This window comes from Cupressus sempervirens, chromosome 11 (assembly GCF_028749045.1).
Source record: "Cupressus sempervirens isolate cs-2001-9-10 chromosome 11, ASM2874904v1, whole genome shotgun sequence".
Taxonomy (NCBI): Eukaryota; Viridiplantae; Streptophyta; class Pinopsida; order Cupressales; family Cupressaceae; genus Cupressus; species Cupressus sempervirens.
The window spans coordinates 504,167,510-504,186,431 of NC_143128.1; the positions used below are offsets into that span (position 1 = coordinate 504,167,510).

The 18,922-nt window shown below is 34.5% G+C and overlaps 2 protein-coding genes across 3 annotated transcripts in view; one reads left to right on the plus strand and one right to left on the minus strand.

Moving 5' to 3' along the window:
• The window catches only part of LOC149530578 (uncharacterized), a 60,982-nt gene that overhangs the window by 9,554 nt on the left and 32,506 nt on the right, over positions 1-18,922 (plus strand). For both annotated transcript variants that reach the window (XM_089808890.1, XM_089808889.1), the window contains exons 3-4: positions 10,229-10,313; positions 10,518-10,586. In XM_089808890.1, the coding sequence (XP_089665016.1) occupies positions 10,229-10,313; positions 10,518-10,586 (154 nt within the window). The remainder of the gene's footprint in view (positions 1-10,228; positions 10,314-10,517; positions 10,587-18,922) is intronic.
• On the minus strand, positions 2,772-7,688 carry LOC149530579 (uncharacterized). Its single transcript, XM_089811150.1, has 5 exons — positions 7,221-7,688; positions 6,985-7,109; positions 6,614-6,890; positions 6,331-6,506; positions 2,772-3,051 (listed from the first exon to the last, which is right to left on the minus strand). Exons 1-5 carry the CDS (start codon positions 7,440-7,442, stop codon positions 2,772-2,774), a joined length of 1,080 nt encoding a protein of 359 aa, XP_089667276.1. The 5' UTR covers positions 7,443-7,688.

Sequence of the window (18,922 nt, forward strand, 5' to 3'; positions counted from 1 at the left end):
AGAAGTAGCAAGTAGTTTCTCTATCCTCTCCTAAGGCTGGAATACAAAAGGACAGTTAAGGCAGGTTATGAAGTTGTTTGGCTTTTTTGGATGCTTGGAGATATGCAAATGTCATCAGCAAGACCAACTACTTCGTTTGTTGATAATGAAAGTGTTATCAAATTAACACGGAATCCAATGTTCCATGAACAAACCAAGCATGTAGATGTTCATTGTCACTACATATGGCAGCTAGTTGAAGACAGGACAATAGACTTGCAGTATGTTTCTACAACGGATTAGACTGCAAACATTCTCATTTGGTCCTGATAAGTTTTTCAAATTCAAAGAGCAGCTTGGTGTCGTGGATAGATTAACCATTAAGGGAGTGTATTACAACAATAGATAACTTCTATTATTGTCTATTATTATTTATTGGTTACCTATTTGTAATCTATTTTCTAATATTTAGCTAGCTATTAGTTAAACGTTAACTAGACTAGAATGTTTCTATTCTTTATGATCGTTTCCTAAGGAAACATCATTTATTCTTTTTGTATATATCAATCTTCAATCCTTTAAAATTAGCTCAACATTAGATGAATACTTCAATCCATAACCAATTGTACCACAAACATATCTTAGAATATGTTTGGCTTCAACAAAATGAATTTTCCTTGATTCACACATAAACTGACCCAATGTATTAACAACGCAACAAATATCAGGTCTTGCATTGACTAAATCCATTAGTGAACCAAAGTTGTCTATACATGGTAGGATCAACCAAAGCTGAAAAAACTGCATCCTCTTTTTCGGATCTGCTTGAAGTGACCATGGATATATTATCCAACATTCCAAATCTTTTCAGTAAATCAATAGCATATTTACTTGGACTTAAAAAGATACGATTTGAAGTTTGCCATACCTCAAGACCAAGGAAATGATGCAAAAGACCAAGATCTTTCATTACTAGTAGAAAACAAATCATCATTACCAGTAGAAAAAAAATCAGATCCTTCTTACACTTAGCAATCAGATCATCATTACCAGTAGAAAACAAATCATCGACATAGAGCACAAGGATCAACATAGTGTTACCATTCCTTTGAAAATACATATTTGGATCAGCATCATTCTTTTCAAATCCAAGACTAAGAAGATAGTTGTCAATTCTTTCATACCATGCACGAGGGGCTTGCTTAAACACAATACAATGCCTTTTTCAGCTTGCATACTTCCTCTTCAATTATGCCATTTAAAAGTGTTGTTTTAACATCCATTTGATGAATTTTTCAGCCCTTCACTACTGCAATACCACTTATTTCTCCTATAGAAGAATAGCGAGCTACAAGAGCAAAAATTTTCTCATAATCTATGCCTTCCTTTTGAGAGAAGGCCCTAGCAACAAGTCTAGCCTTATATTTCTCTATGCTACCATCTGCAACATGCCTAATTTTAAATAACCATTTGGAAGAAACCCCAGATTTACCTTTTGATCTTGGAACAATATCCCAAATATCATTTTCAAGAATAGACTGATATTCTTTCATCATTGCATTGTTCCATACTTGCATATTAGAAGCCTCTTCAACACTAGAAGGTTTTGAAGCAATTATGTGACTCATTAGAGCTACATAACAAACAAACTTTTAAGGGCTCTTACTTTCTCTAAAAGTGCCATGAGGAGCTGCATAGTTTTCAGCTTCTTCCATGATGTTCCTAACCCATAAAGGGCGTTTCTTATTTTCTGAACTAGAACTAGGACCTGTTCAAAATCAATAGGGTTTGGAAGAGAAAAACCCACATTAAGATCCAAATCAACAAACTTTCTCTAAATCTCTAAAGGAGGCTCTGAATCAGCCATAAAAAATCGTGAATTTGTATTTTCTTCAACATTTTGAGTGTTAGAAATTTTGGAAAGTTTGAATGCTAAAATTTCATCAAATGTAACATCCCAATTGATTTCGATTTGTTTTTGACCTAGAACATAGATTCTATATGCCTTTGATGAATAACTATAGCCAACTAAAAGACCTTTCTTTCCTAAAGGTTCTAACTTTCTTTTCTCTTTAGGAATATGAATATGTACTGGACAACCAAAGGTTCTAAAATCACTAATATCTGGTTAAGGCCTCTTCAGGATTCATGTTGTCAAGGAGCTGATGAGGACAACGATTCTGAATGTGAATTGTTGTCTTACAAGCTTCAACCCATAAAAAAATAGGAAGACTTTGATCATGAATCATTGCCTTAGCTGCGTCAACGATTGTCCTATTCTTTTTTCAGCCACATTATTTTGTTGAGTATTGTAGGGAACACAAAACTCCTGCTTAATCCTAGGTTGAGTACAAAAATTGTGAAAAATGCCGGACACATATTGTCTACCGTTGTATGTTCTTAGAATCTTAATACTTCTGTTGGACAAAATTTCAACCAAGGCTTTGAATTCCTTGGACCAAGACAACATTTCATCTAATTCTTTGGACTTAAGAAAGAAGATCCAATGCTTACAAGAGAAATCATCAATGGAGGAAATATAATACCAGAAACCACTAAGAGAAGCAACAGACATTGGACCACATAAATTTGAATGAATGATTTCTAAAATTTCGTTAGATCTAGATTAACTACTATGAAAAGTGCTCTTGATTTTCTTACCTAGAGTGCATACTTTGCAAACTCCTTCATGATCCTGATTAAGTTTGGGAAGACCAACAACAACATTCTCCATAGAGGATAGAGTTCTGAAATTTAGATGCCCAAATCCCTTGTGCCATAATTAACAGGAGTCAAGATGAATTTGAAGTAAGAGCATGAAGAGGACGAACAAGAAGTTTGTAAAGACTATCACGGTCAATCCCAATTTCAGAAGCTGATTTAAAATCAAAATCTCTTCTCCGTGCCAAAACTTTTCTATCAGCAAAAGCCACATAATATCCCTTATCCTCTAAGGCTAAAATTGAAATTAGATACCTTTTAATAGCCGGAACAAAAAGCACATCACTTAGATGGAGAAGATTACCAGAGTCCAATTTAAAAGATGTAAAGCCAACATCTTTCACAGAATAACTAATATCATCACCAATAATGACATGCAAGTAGAGGACTCAGGTATTAGTAGAGGACGACAATATCTTCTAGCTGACTGATAATTTCAGATTCTTTCAGGTGCTGCAATTGTGTAATCGACCTTCAATTCATGAAGGCTTGACAAACTTGATTTGAGAAGCCTCACTTGATCAAAAACATTTTGTCATCCACTTTATTCTTTTTTGTTTCACTTTTTTGGTATCTTTGCTTGCTAATTGATCTTACTGCAAAATCACTGAAGCTTGTCTTGATTAAGGGGGATTACTAAATTTATTTGTAAGAATTGAGAGTGTAATGCTTTTCTAATGGAAAGTTTGAATGTAAAGACTTTCATACATGATGAGTCAAGCGACAATTGATCCTTATTGAAAATAAATCTATGAGATTGTTGTCCTCAATTCGGTATTTGCAAAATTGGGGCAACCTTATGAAAAATATTGTAGGATAAACTCTATAAAGTGTATTCTTAGTTGTTTTGATTGATGTTGGTTCTGTTTTCACCCTAGGATTGTAGCATTTTCAATTTCACTAGTTTTGAGCTATCTTAGGCTATAATCAAAGTTGCCCATCAAAAGTTACTAAGGAATTATGCATTCTACAAGTGCGTTTTTTGGCCTGACTGCATATCCTTATTCTTTGGTTAAAATCTTTCATGGGTGGGCATTTTGTTGACAACTTCATAGCATAATAGGTGTTATTTACACGTAAGAAGGATTTAAAACCCCATTATCACGTGTTTTCATTAAAATATGTGAAAATTTAGTGAGTTTTTAATGAAAATGTGGACTTTTAAAGTTTTATTACATATCTCATTAAAATAGAAATTACATGTAAAATTAAAATTGAGAAACCCATGTGCATTTAGAAGTGGCGATTTTTACATGTGATGCATATGGAAAAGTTTGTCATTACTTCTAGATGATATGCGATGGCTTTTAAAAAACCCATTTATACTTAGGAAATTTTTAACATTGAGTTTTTAAATATGTAATGGCTGTATAAAAGCCTATTTGGGTCAATTTTAACTTAAAATCTCTATTTAAACTTTGTGCATTTGCATATAGAAAGCCCATATGGGCATATTAGACCAATAAAGTTTATATGTAATGCATTTAAATGAGTCAAAAAAGTCCGTTATGCATTAAAAATTACATGTAAATGACAATGAGAAGCCCATTTTGGGTTATTATATTATAAGGTAAAAGTTTTATCATTAATATATGTTGAAGCTGAAAAGCCCGTCAACAGGCATATTGAGTCCATATACATATGTGTTGGAGGCTAGAAAGCTCATCTTTGGCTGTAGCTTCTCAAGCACATTCATTTTTACATGGAAATGCATTTCTAAAACTTGTATAGGGCTTCCTAGAGGAAAACAATGCAGCTTTTAATGCATGTATTTGGGTCTTCAAAGCATGTCACTTGGCTGGGTGTGCGAAAATGCCACCATTTTGGTTGCATTTAACAGTAAAAAGCCCTTTTTGGGGGCTGCAACAACATTCCAAAGCCCATTTTTGGGCACTGACTATCAAAAATCGCCTAGGTTTTTGCATGTTGTGGACATTCCAAAGCCCGTTTTCAGACATATACAGAAAAAACATGATACTTAAGCCTGCAATAGTGAAAGCACAGCCCATCTCTATTTATCTCAGCTAGCGTGAATGTTAAAACCTGTCCAAGGCATTAACATTTGATTTTTATCAGGAAGAAGTCACTTTTCTCTTGCAATGAGTTTCTAAAAACCCCTCTAGGGCACAAAACAGATTTCAAAGGAAGAAAATGACATCTTAACTTGCAATGACAGATGAGAAGCCTGTCCAAAGGCAAAAAATCAGAGATTTGCAGCTTGTTTTCATTGAAAGGAGTCATTTTTGGTCTCTATTGCAAGTTGGCTTGCAATCACAAGTTGGAACCACATTTTGATGTTTGAACTTGAAGGAGTCCTTGGAGTTTCTATTCTCAAGCAATTTGTTGCTTATTTGTGACCATTTGTCAATGAAAGCTTATAGACTCAAATATGCATTGATTAAAGGACGCTTGGTTGCTCATTTAGCCAAGGTTTGGCAATCTTTTCCCAAATTTGAACCAACAAAGATTTGGAGTTTTTGTTCAAATTTCAAGCGGCTTTTCTTTCACACTTTGGTTCTTGACAAGAGAAATAGTGCAAGTTGCAATACAAGATCTTCACCTCTATGAAAAAGCTCAAATATATGTTTTTCTTTCACTTGCAGTTGGGATTGAAAACCCCATCTGTAAGCTTGTCTTGCATAAAAAGAGAATTCTTATCCCCATCTATTTGTAATGCGAACTAAAAAGCCCACCTACAAGTATCCTGCAAGCGTATTCTAGCTCTTTTTCAAAACTGCAAATGAACATGAAAAACCCATTTTTAGGCAACAAGTACCAAATGACTTGTAATAGGACTTTAAAACCCCACTTACAAGAGAAAAGTTTCCCTACTTATTTTTATATGCTCATGCAAGTAGGTGAAAAATGGAATGATGACTACATAGAAAGCTTTCAAGACTGATGCCAAACAGGTGATTTTTTAATGCCATCAATATAGAACAATCAAGGATGCAAATTCATATTCTGGTTCAAGATGTTTCACCAAACTAGAGCGCATCAATCATTGGGTATCCTCTTAGTTGCCGATTCGTGACACGAATCCGATTTGGGCACGTGAATCAGATCCGTGGATTCGAGATTTTTTTTTTTCCCAATTATGATTCGTGGAGGATTCGTGCATATATATATATATATATATGCATTATATGTACTAAAAAATAAGAGAAATATACATAATTCTAAAACTAAATCATTTCATAGTATGAATCTATGATTCTAGTATGCATCTATGAATCTAGTATACTTGATCAATGACATTGATAATTAATCTATTTTCACGATTATAAAGAAAATCAACACATTCACATTGAATTACTGAAAGTGAAAGTTTGTAACATTCAAAATATAGATTATTAAACTTAAAGTTAATAACATGATTTACTCATAAAAGAGTCAAGAGTCAACACTAAAGTTTTTTATTTAATCATCAAATGGATTTTCAAGAAAATCCGCATCAGAGGGGTACTGGTGAGTTGCAAGTGCTGCATCTGTATCAGTAGAGGAACCCAAACCACTAGTAGTAGAGGGGATTGTTAACTCATAATCCTCCTCCTCATCATCCACATCAATCGAAGTTGATCTAGCAAGATCCCGGATGGTCATATCTAAATCAGGAGTCTCGGGTGCTACATCCCAAAGCTTTTCGGGCCCTTCTTGTACTTAGGGTCCTTCCGTGACAACAAGCGCAAATTGTTGTGAATGAACACAAGGTCTTCTGATTCTTTTGGAGCCAACCGGTTGCGTTTGATTGAGTGGATAAAGGAGTAAGTACTCCAATTCCGCTCAGCGGCAGAAGAGCTAGCAACCTAAAGAGAAATTAAAAATTATCAATACAACAATCAAGATAAATAAATTAAATAATAAATTCAAGGAATTGAGAATGTTAACCTTAAGCTTAATTTTAGAAACTTACTTGGGATAGGACCTTTATGGCAAGAGGTTGGAGGTACGTGAAGGCTTGCCCATGAAGGTACCACCATTTGATGGCACCCATCCTGCTTTGGTCTGCTATGGCAATAGGGTCGAAATCCTCACCTGAGTTGAAAGCAGCAAATTCACTCCTCACAATTGCCCCAATCTCTGGATCTTGGAATATCTTAGCTAGTGCCCTCTTATACCCATCTACAACCTCTGCATCTCTAAATGGTGGCACTCTACCTGGAAGGCGAAGTACATCTGCACTATAGTACCTGGGGATAAAAAAAGACAATTGAACACTATCAAATATCAATAGCACAAACATTGGATAAAATAAGCACAAACATTTGATAAGAACTACAGTACCTCGGGGATAGAGCATATGCAAGGAGGTGCAAAGGTGTGGTCATCTTGTTCCATCGATGATGAACAATTTTTTCCACCTTCTTGTAAAGGGTGTCCTTAGGATCATTCTCCCTCCTCTGTATGACCTAAGATATGAAATATGAATAATAATTATAATTATTGAATATGTCAATTTAAACTTTAGAATCTAGATATCTCTCAAATAAAAAATTGTTGTAAAAGAGCGTAAAACTTACCATTTTAATTTTTTCCAGCATACTATCCATGGAATCATAAATATCCCCAAGGCATGGCTCATCACTATCTGCGAAGCAAAGCATTGCCATTATTGGATCGGTGATTTCCAACACATAACTCACAAGACCCCACCAACCCTCATCTAGTATCATTCTTCTCACATTTAAAGCCCTTGCTGTATTGGAATTCTTCCAAATGCCCCATTGGGGGCTAATGACCATATGCTTCAATGCTTCTTTTACCTTCACAAGTCGTCTCAAGACGATTGTGTGAGAGGCAAAGCGGGTTTCAGCAACCTAAGAACATGTTAAACTCAAGTTAGTAAAACATTTAAAAATTAAAACATGTTAATGTAAACAACAACAAAAATTAATAATTGTGGAATCCAATAATATTCAATTATATATTAAATATAAAAATTTACCTTCAATAACTCCAAGTCCGAGAAACTCCTAAAAATTGCTTGTGACATGTGGTCATTTGTCACAAACATTTGAATCTCTTCAGCTTCCTCATATATCCTTTTCACCCAATCTATTCGGTGCCAATTACTTTCATCACTAAATTGAGAGTGGACGGTGCATGGTGTTCAAAAGATATGATCATCTCTAGACTCTACAATTATCCCTGCAGCCCTGCAAACTTTTGCATTGTCTGTGACCACTTGGACAACATTATTAGGACCCACTGACTCTATGGCATCAATGAGAATGCGTGAAATAAATTCTGCATCTTTCACTTGCCCTTCACAATCAACTGCCTTCAAGAACATTGCCCCCTTAGGGCATACAGCAATAACATTGATCAATGGACGGTTTCTACAATCTTTCCAACCATCCGAAATACTAGACACACCCGATTGAACCCAAAAATCTCTTATTGGTTGAAGTTGAGCCTCTACATTTCTCCTCTCATCATGTAATATGGTAGTGCGCAACTTCTCATAACCAAGCGGTTTGTAACCATGGGGTGCATCATTTATTGCTTCCACCATCTCCCTAAAATAAGGTGATCTAGCAAAATTAAATGAAACACCATTTGCAATTAAACAACGTCCAATTTTGTGATCAGCAATGTCTCTCTTTTCAATTTGGAATGGCCTATCTAGTGGGCCTCTCTTGCGGGTGAGTGGAGATGGGTCTTCATCTTCATCATTTGTAGTTGGCATAGGCAAAAAAGGATGTGTTCTTGTGTTTGTTTGATCAGATGATGGTGTTGGTATATTTGTTTTTTTGGAAGCACCACGTTTTGCTTTTGCAACTACTCTATCAGCATCATCTTGCTCTTTTGCTAATGCTGCTATTTGTGCAGCTGGTAATCCCTTCTTATCACTACCTTGACACATGTGAATTCCTTCACCCGCAGGGCCCAAAAAATGTAATTTCACTCGGGAATAGGAGCTTTTGTGTTGTATGTTGCAAAAATTACATTTCCATATGTATGCCCCACCCCCAGGACATTGTGCAACTCTTGTTGTGTGTCTCCATAAAGGAGATCCCTTATCAATTTTGAAGCTTGGTGATGCAGCCCCACCCCCACCCACTGAGCCTTGACTACTCATTGTTCTATTCTTGCAATCTAGAAAAAAAAAGTGAAAGAAAACCATGCTTCACACTTGCACAAAAACTTGAAAATTTGGAAAACTAAAAATAAATCAATAATCTATGAAAGAATTCAAGAATATGGTTGAAATGCATACCTTAAACACTTCTTGCAAGGTATTTGAAGCTCCACAACCGATCTCCTTCGAATCCAAGCACTTCACTTCAAACTAGCAAGTATGAGAGAGCAAAATAGAGAGCAAATGAACTTGCATTGTGATTTAGAGGGTCGTTTTTAGGGTTTAGGGCCTTTAGGGCAAAAAGAAAAACATTAAAAAATGATAATGGGCCCACGTTTTTGCAAGTTCTGACTGTCATTGCCGCGGATTCACGCGGATCCGCTCGTGGATTTTTGAGGATCCGGGCAGGATTCGTAATCCTACCCGGATCCTCACGGATCCATACGTGGATCCGGATCCGAATCGGACCCGAGTCTGGATCCGGCAATTCCCAGGCGAATCCGGTAACTAAGGGTATCCTATAGCAGCATGAAGACCATATCAAGGATGATGTAGTAGATGTTGTGTCTTGTCAGACACTTAGTCATTTTCAAATGCTTTATAAATAGGTGTAGTTTTGTTGACAAATTACATGTAATTGGGCAACACGTTACAATTGCATGTGATAGTATCATTTGCAAAGCTGTAACATGTAATCAGGCTAAAGTGCATTAGGCTTTGTAGTCTTGAATAAGTCAAACGTAGTTAAGGGTTTCCTCTTCTTTCTCCACCTATTTCTCAACCCCTCATCTATAAACAAAGGAGGGTGCTTGTTGTAATTTTCTGCTTTTAGCAATGCAAGAAAATTCTGCCAATTTGTATATGCACTCTAAGACTTTGTGCTTAGATGTAGATTAAATTGCTTTCAATAAAAGAAGCAAGTTCTTTTGAGACTTTGTGCCAATTCAAACTATGATGCGACGAGATTTTCTTGAGTTGATTGTGATTTTTTTTTTGCTTTCATCAAGAGGGATTTGAACCCAATCTTGCAGACTTTGAGCTGCATATTGTGTTCAAAGTTATAATTTGGTTTCAGGTTTGATCTAGAAGACTTTGGGCTGACTATCAAACCTGGAATTAATATAGGATGCTCAAGGAAGGGAATACCTTACAAACGTTGTGCTATTTTATTTTTTTTGTTTATGCATACAAGGTTAAACACATTTTGGAGAGACTTTGAGCTGCACATGTTCTTAATTCTTAATTTTAAAATCTTATAGGGAGCCATTGAAAGACTTTGATTTTTCACAAGTTTCTTGGTTACATAAAATGCTGGTATGCTGATCTGTAAGTAAAGAAAACTGAATCAGAAGTCTTAGGTACCATCTTCTTTTCATAAAATCATTTATTCTTCATAAAAGTATCTTTCATTATGAACTCATCATAATTTGAAACACATTGTGTCAGCAAACAAGCTAGGAGAGGAGCTGGATGCATGGTTAAGAGCTTGTGGCCAGTTTAGATCACCTGATGTACGGGGAGTAATTGCTCCGTAAGTTTCCATCTTATTTTCTTAAATAAATCGTTTAATATCTAGATTCTTTTATTTCACCCAATTTTTCTTTGTAGATTATATATTTTTCTCATATTAACTCTGTAGTTAATAATAAGGGAAAGGCTTTTTAATTTTTGATCCACACACATACAATTAGTAGTTCTAGTAACAAATTGAAATTGTTTGCCTGAAATCTTCCAGGCATGCTGGATACAGATACTCAGGTCGCTGTGCAGCATTTGCTTTTGCACATATTGATCCACAACAAACGTGAGTTAACCTAAACATGAATTTCAACTGAGGTTTCTTTTTAAAAATCATATTGGTAGTTATGTAGCCTGCACCATGCAATTGTAATTTTGTATTGTTGATATATCCTACATGTCTTTTGTGTGGATATATAAGTTTTTATTTATCCCATTGCAGAAACAACTTTTTTATCTTTGCAGAGGATACAGACAATTTCTCAATTTGATGTATGCTTGATGGCACTATTTATTTCAAAAAACCATGTTGATAATCATTGTAGCCTGCACCATGCCATCATAATTTTAGTATCATTTATAGGCCCTGCGTATCTTTTGTGTGGACTTATAAATATTTTTATCACATTGCAGAAACAATGTGTATCTGTGAAGAGGATACAAATAATTTCTCAGTTTGATGTATGCTCGTTGAAGCATGTGAACCTAATGACATGAAAGTCTTTAGTGAACTAAATAACTTAGTAATATGAATATCTGAGGGAGTATTCGGAATTATGGACAAACCTGCTTGGTCCCTACTTTGAAGAGATTTTATTGCGGATTTGAAGATCTCAATGTCTGAGGTTATTAATTATGCTTCTTACTTTGAGAGCCTTTGATGGGGCATTTACCCAAATTCTTTATCTTCTTCTTTGAAGATATCGTTGTCAAGGATAGCAAAATTCTTTATCCTCTTCTATGAAGATATTGTTGTCAAGGATCTATCGGTAAGTGTATGCTTTCTTATTCAATTTTGTAGAAATCTTACGTGCTTTACACATTGTCATTCCCAAAATTTACAAGGCAAACACAACCACCAATTTTTTCTTTTTAAAAGGAAAATACATATAGCCTTATGTATTGTTACGAATAATCTATCGAATGATGGGGTGTTTGGAATATAACAACTCATATTTACTCAAGGACATTAGGATATTACTTGATCATTTAGGAGCATAACTACTTCAACCGGGCCTTAGATATCCTAGTTAGCACAATAGCATTCTAGGATAGAGTTTAGGGAATCAATAATTTCATTTGATGTCAGTGTAGGAGGATTTGTTACCTTATTGTTAGACACACCAGGTTAATACACACAAGCTAGGTTGTAGTTAGGGTCAGTGGATTAGAAGGCTAACAAGATACACCTACTCATGGTCATGCCGGTCTAACTCACCACTTTTCAACTCAATATCTAAGTTGAGAGTGATACCTTAATGGTTAGAGTCTAATGAGAAACATTGCTACAAGTGGTCAACCTAAGCTATACCTAGGTCATCACAGTATTGCTAGCACTAGCGTATTTCGTGACACGGTCTAAAAAAAGTCCCATTTCTAGTGATAATGTTATTACGAGGGTTTTCACACCTAGTTCAGATTGATATTTCAATACTAGGGCACATTAGTTTTAAGATGAGTTAACATTATAAAAACATTCTTCCTCATTAGCACTTATGTTTATATATATATATATATATATATATATATATATATATATATATATATATATATATATATATATAATAGTATGCATTTCTTATATGTGTCGAGTGCATCTGTTATAGGTTTGCGGGGGAATTATTTATAATGGCCTATCACTAGCTTATATATACCTCTATATATATTACGCCGAGAGTAATCGTTCTCAAGGTGCCTATTTTTATTTAATCCCAAAGTTATTTTAATCAAAGTTGGGATTTATGAAATAAAAATAGGCGCCTCGAGAACGATTACTCTCAGCGTAATATATATAGAGGTATATATAAGCTAGTGGCAGTCGCGACGCAATAGAAAAAATATTTACTTTTTATTTTTTATTTTGATAAGGTTACTATAAAATTGTTAATTAATTTTTAATTAGAGTTGTATGGAGTTACTATAAAATTATGCTTCAAAATATTTTTTTGAATTTAATATAAGTAGTTTAATTTAGATTTAAAAAATATATTTTATTTTTGGGATATTGTAATGTAAAATGTTATAGTCATACGTAGATATATGGTTAGGGACAGTTACCATTATAGTTAATGTTAACATTAGGGATAGAATTAGGGTTAGGGTTAGCATTAGGGTTAGGGTTGGAGTTAGGGTTAGGATTTGAGCTATGGTTAAGGTTAGGGATAGAGTTATGGTTATGGTTATTGTTAGAGTTATGGTTAAGTTTCAGATTAGTGTTATATTTATGGTTAAGGTTAGGGTTAGAGTTATGGTCATGGTTAAGGTTAGGGTTAGAGTTATGGTTATGGTTATGATTAGGGTTAGTGTTAAGGTTATAGTAAGGCTAAGGTTAGGGTTAGGGTTAAGGTTTGAGTCAAGGTTAAGGTTAGAGTTAGGGTTACGATTTGAGTCAACATTAAAATTAAGGTTAGGGCTAGGGTTAGAGTCCAATTATGGTAGAGTCAGATCTAGGGTTAGAGTTATGCTCATGGTTAAGGCTAGGGTTAGAGTTATGCTTATAGTTAGGGTTAGGGTTAGGGTTAGGGTTAGAGTCCAATTATGGTAGAGTTAGAATTTGGGTTAGAGTTAGGGGTAGAGTTATGTTTATGGTTAAGGTTAGGGTTAGAGTAATGCTCATGGTTAAGGTTAGGGTTAGAGTTATCATTATGGATATGGTTAGGGTTATAGTGGGGATGGGGATAGGGTTAGGGTTTGAGTCAAATATTTTTTTAAATTTAATATAAGGAGTTTAATTTAGATTAAAAAAAAATTGGGATATTGTAATGTAAACTGTTATAGTCATACGTAGATATATGGTTAGGGAGAAAGTTACCATTACAATTAATGTTAACCTTAGGGATAGAATTAGGGTTAGGGTTAGCATTAGGGTTAGGGTTGGAGTTAGGGTTAGGGTTTGAGCTATGGTTAAGGTCAGGGATAGAGTTATGGTTATGGTTATTGTTAGAGTTATGGTTAAGGTTCGGATTAGAGTAATGTTTAGGGTTAAGGTTAGGGTTAGAGTTCTGGTCATGGTTAAGGTTAGGGTTAGAGTTATGGTTATGGATATGATTAGGGTTAGGGTTACAGTAAGGCTAGGGTTAGGGTTAGGGTTAGGGTTTGAGTTAGGATCAAAATTAAGGTTAGGGTTAGGGTTAGAGTCCAATTATGGTAGAGTCAGATCTAGAGTTAGAGTTATGCTCATGGTTAAGGCTAGGGTTAGAGTTATGCTTATAGTTAGGGTTAGGGATAGGGTTAGAGTCCAATTATGGTAGAGTTAGAATTAGGGTTAGAGTTAGGGGTAGAGTTATGTTTATGGTTAAGGTTAGGGTTAGAGTAATGCTCATGGTTAAGGTTAGGGTTAGAGTTATCATTATGGTTATAGTTAGAGTTATAGTGGTGATAAGGTTAGGTTAGGGTTAGGGTTTGAGTCAAATATTTTTTTAAATTGAATATAAGGAGTTTAATTTACATTTTAAAAAAAATTATATTTTTGGGATATTGTAATGTAAAATGTTATAGTCATAGGTAGATATATGGTTGGGGACAAAGTTACCATTACATTTAATGTTAACCTTAGGGGTAGAATTAGGGTTAAGGTTAGCATTAGGGTTAGGGTTGAAGTTAGGGTTAGGGTTTGAGCTATGGTTAAGGTTAGGGATAGAGTTATGGTTAAGGTTCGGATTAGAGTTATGTTTATGGTTAAGGTTAGGGTTAGAGTTATGGTCATGGTTAACATTAGGGTTAGAGTTATGGTTATGGTTATGATTAGGGTTAGGGTTATAGTAAGGCTAGGGTTAGGGTTGGGGTTAGTGTTTGAGTGAAGGTTAAGGTCAGAGTTAGGGTTAGGGTTTGAGTCAGGATTAAAATTAGGTTAGGGTTAGGGTTAGAGTCCAATTATGGTAGAGTCAGATCTAGAATTAGAGTTATGCTCATGGTTAAGTTTAGGGTTAGAGTTATGGTTATAGTTAGGGTTAGGGTTAGGGTTAGAGTCCAATTATGGTAGAGTTAGAATTAGGGTTAGAGTTAGGAGTAAAGTTATGTTTATGGTCAAGGTTAGGGTTAGAGTAATGCTCATGGTTAAGGTTAGGGTTAGAGTTATCGTTATGGTTATGGTTAGGGTTGTAGTGGGGATAGGGTTAGGGTTTGAGTCAAGGTTAAGGTTAGAGTTATGGTTAGGGTTAAGGTTTGAGATAGGATTAAAGTTAGAGTTAGGGTTATGGTTAGAGTCCAATTATGGTAGAGTTAGATTTAGGGTTAGAGTTAGGGGTAGAGTTATGTTTATGGTTAAGGTTAGTGTTAGGGTTAGGGTTAGGGTTAGAGTTAGAGTTAGGATTAAAATTAGGGTGAGGGATAGGGTTTGAATTAGAGTTAGGATTAGATTTAAGGTCATTGTTAGGGTTAGGGTTACAATTAGAGCTAGAGTCAAGGTGAGGGCTAGACATAGGGTTAGGGTTAGAGTTAGAATTAGGATTAAGGTTAGGGTTAGAATTAGGGTTACAGATATAGTTAGGATTAGAGTTAGAGTTAGGGTTAGGGTAAGGGTAAGAAGTAGGGCGAGGGTTAGAATTAGGGTTATAAATACAGTTAGGGTTAGGGTTATAAAAACACTTAGGATTAGAGTTAGAGTTAGAGTTAGAGTTAGGACTAGGGTTATATTTAGGGTTAGAAATAAGGTTAGGGTTAGAGTTAGGGTTAGGGTTATGGTTAGCATTAGGGTTAGGGTTACAATTAGAGTTAGAGTTAAAATTAGAGGTAGTGATAGTGTTAGTGTTGGTTTAAGAGTTAGAGTTAGAGTTAGATTTACGGTTAGAATTGGGGAAAAGACTAGGGTTAGGGTTAGAATAAGAGTTAGAGTTCCAATTCAAGTCAGAGTTAAAGTTAGAGATAGAGTTGGAGCTAGGGTTAGGGTTAGAGTTACCTAGTTAGATTTAGGGTTAGGGTTAGAGTTACCTAGTTAGATTTAGCGTTAGGGTTATAGTTAGGGTTGGGATTAGGTAATTAGCGTTAGGGTTGGAGTTAGAGTTATATATATTGTTAAGGTTAGGATTAAGGGTAGGTTTAGAGTTAGAGTTAGGGTTAGGGTTAATGCTAGGGTTAGGGATATAGTTAGAGTTAGAGTTAGAGGTATAGTTAGGGTTAGGGTGAGAATTAGAGTTATTGTCAGAGTTAGAGTTAGGATTAGAGTTTATAATTAGGGTTAAAATTAGGTTAGGGTTAGGGCTAGAATTGGGATTAGGGTTAGAATTAGGATTAGAGTTAGGGATATATAGGTTAGGGTTAGGGGTAGAATTAGAGCTACAATTAGAGTTAGAGTTAGGATTAGGCTTAGGGTTAGAATTAGGGTTACAAATATAATTAGGGTTAGAGATTGAGTCAGAGTTAGGGTAAGAATTAGTGTTAGGGCTAGAATTAAAGTTACAAATAAAGCTAGGGTTAGAATTAGGGTTAGGGTTAGGGTTAGATTTAGAGTTAGGGTTTGAGCTAGAGTTAGAGTTAGAAGAAAGGTTAGAGATAGAGTTAGGGTCATGATTAGGGTTAGGGTTAGCACAAGGGTTACAGTTAGAGTTAGGGTTGGCATTAGGGTTAGGGTTATAATTAATGTTAGTGTTCGCATTAGTGTTAGTGTTAGAATTAGGGCTAGAATTGAGACTAGAGTAGGAGTAGGGTTAGGGTTAGAATTAGAGTTAGAGTTAGGGATCAAGTTAGAGTTACAATTAAAATTGGAGATAGAGTTGGAGTTAGGGTTAGAGATAGGGTTAGAATTAGGATTGGGGTTAGGATTAGAATTAGTGTTAAGGTTAAAGTTAGAGTTACATATAGTGTTAGGGTTAGGATTAGCATTATATATAGTGTTAGGGTTAGGATGAGGGGTAGGGTTAGGGTTAGGATTAGGGTTGGGGTTATGGTTAGTGTTAGGGTTAGGGTTACAATTATAGCTAGAGTTATAGTTATAGTTAGGGTTAGAGTTAGAGTTAGTGTTAGGGTTAGAATTAGGGGTAGGGTTAGGGTTAGAGATAGAGTTGGAGTTAGAGTTAGGGTTAGAGCTTGAATATGGATTAAAATTAGGGTTAGGTTTAGGGTTAGAATTAGTGTTAGAGTTAGAATAATAGTTAGGATTAGGGTTATAGTAAGGGTTAGAGTTAGGGTTAGAATTAGGTATAGAGTTAGGGTTATAAAGAGTTAAGGTTAGGATCAAGGGTAGAATTAAAGTTAGAGTCAGGGTTAAGGTTAGGGATAGGGTTAGGGTAAGGGTTAGAGTTAGAGTTAGAGTTAGAGTTAGAGTTAGAATTAGAGGTAGAGTTAGGATTTGCGTTATTATTGTGGTTAAGGTTATTTCTAGGTTATTAATCATATTATAGTTGATGTTAGTGCTATTATTATAGTTTATCTTAGTGTTAGGGTAATTGTCAGGTTAAATTTTTATGTGGGTTAGTTCTATTATAGTGCCCATGATTAGTGCTATTGTGATACATGTTATTAATCTTTTTAATAATGTAATCCCTCCCTCTCCCATCCTCTCTCTCTCTCTCTCTCTCTCTCTCTCTCTCTCTCTCTCTCTCTCTCTCTTCTTACTCTCTAACTACACCTAGTAATATCTCTCCCTGTCTAAATACACCCTCTAATATCTCTTTGTCTCTAGTCTCTAGATACACCCCCTAATCCCTCTCTGTAATCTCTAGATACACCCCCTTATATCTCTCATCTTGCTCTCTAGATATACCTCCTAATCTCTCTCCCTCTAGCTCTCCAGATACACCTTCTAATCTCTCTCTCACTCTCTCTCTCCCTACTCTCTAGATACACCTCCTAATCTCTCTCTCCCTCTCTCTCTCTCTCCCTGCTCTCTAGATACACCTCTCTCTCTCTCTCTCTCTCTCTATATATATATATATATTTTTTTTTTTTTAAATATTTTTTTTTTAAATTTTCACTAATAAAAAATATAATATTATTTCTAGTTTCTAGTACATATAGGGTTAGGTTAAGGTATATAATTTACTAAATGCTTAGTACAGTCATATTGAGACTAAGAGTTAGAGTTAGGATCCAAGGTTTACAGTTTCATTTATATGACACTCAATGTTATGGTTAAGGTTAGTAAGTGGTTAAATGTTACACTAAAATAAGGGACATGGTTAAGGGAAGTATGAGATTTAGGTATAGTGTTGGAGTATTTCGAGTACAACTATGGTCAAATTTGGGATATATGTTATACAAATGACTCAAATAGTGCAAACCTTTAAATTCATAAAAGGGAAATTATAAGTCCCAACACAACTATTTAGATGATGTAAAAAGTGTGAAATAATATATAAGAATCAAATTTATGGAAATTATTTCCCCATGATAATGTGAGAACATTATATATTGTTGAATTTTAAATAATGCTAATGCAATTTTTATTGCAATGATTAAGAATTGTAATCAACAAATATACTTATCATTAAGGACATCTATTTAGACTTATGATTTTCTTTCTTAATTAACATATTTAGTAGCCACATCCATTAAAAAAATATTTTGTACAATAATAAATTTATTTTTTCTTTTTTCTCTTCTTCATGAAAGTTACATAGAACAATGGGGAAACAAAACTGCCAATACAACTAATTAGAAGTAAAATTCTAGAATTGGAGACAAGAATGAACCATATACAAAAAATCAAAATCTTTGTAATGGCGTAAATACATGTTGCATTCTTTAATGATTAGGATTCTTTTGTGACCTTTGTTTGAACAATGATCATGAAAGACTTCTTTCATCATTGAGGGAAACCCATCCACTTTTGTAGATGTGTCACATATGAATTTTTATGCATCTTTCATATGCATTACTTCTATTTCCTCAACATAGTCAATTAGAAATATTGCGTTCTCCACAACTTTAATTATAGTTGTGCACATCTCTTTAATTATTTGTAGGAATTTGTCAAACTTGGTCTCAAAGAAATCATTTGAGGTTATTGAAGTAGTCAGGCTAGCATCAAATAATGTTTGATTCTTTGTTCGAGGCATCCATAACTCAAATAGTAACCTGCAAACTTATTAAAAAAATCAACATATAGAAATTATCAAAATAAAAAAGTATTCATAATTAACACAAATTTTTTCAAATGAATAAATTTTAAAATAACATAAATAAAAATCAAAACTATTTCAAATGAAATAGTTAGATTGTAATGCTTGAAATATGGTGGCATTGTCTTCCACTTTTCAAACATTGCAAACATAAATATTAATAAAAAGTTATATATACTGTGAAAAATATTTAAATAAAACACATAATTAGTCTAATTAAATAATGATAAAATATTTAAACTAAGTATATGATTAGTTTATTTTAAATTAATCATTAAATTTAATAAAATACAAATTTTATTGATAAGGTGACCTTGCCATCCACATTAATGATAAAATTTAGTTA

Bases quoted from the DNA above. Each gene is read 5' to 3' on its own strand.
- LOC149530579 (XM_089811150.1), bottom strand. From the start codon at position 7,442: ATGGTCATTAGCCCCCAATGGGGCATTTGGAAGAATTCCAATACAGCA. The intron at 7,110-7,220 runs GTAAGTTTTACG...TTCATATCTTAG, and splicing joins TGCTGGAAAAAATTAAAATG to GTCATACAGAGGAGGGAGAA. The intron at 3,052-6,330 runs GTAGCACCCGAG...TGATGATATTAG, and splicing joins GGCCCGAAAAGCTTTGGGAT to TTATTCTGTGAAAGATGTTG.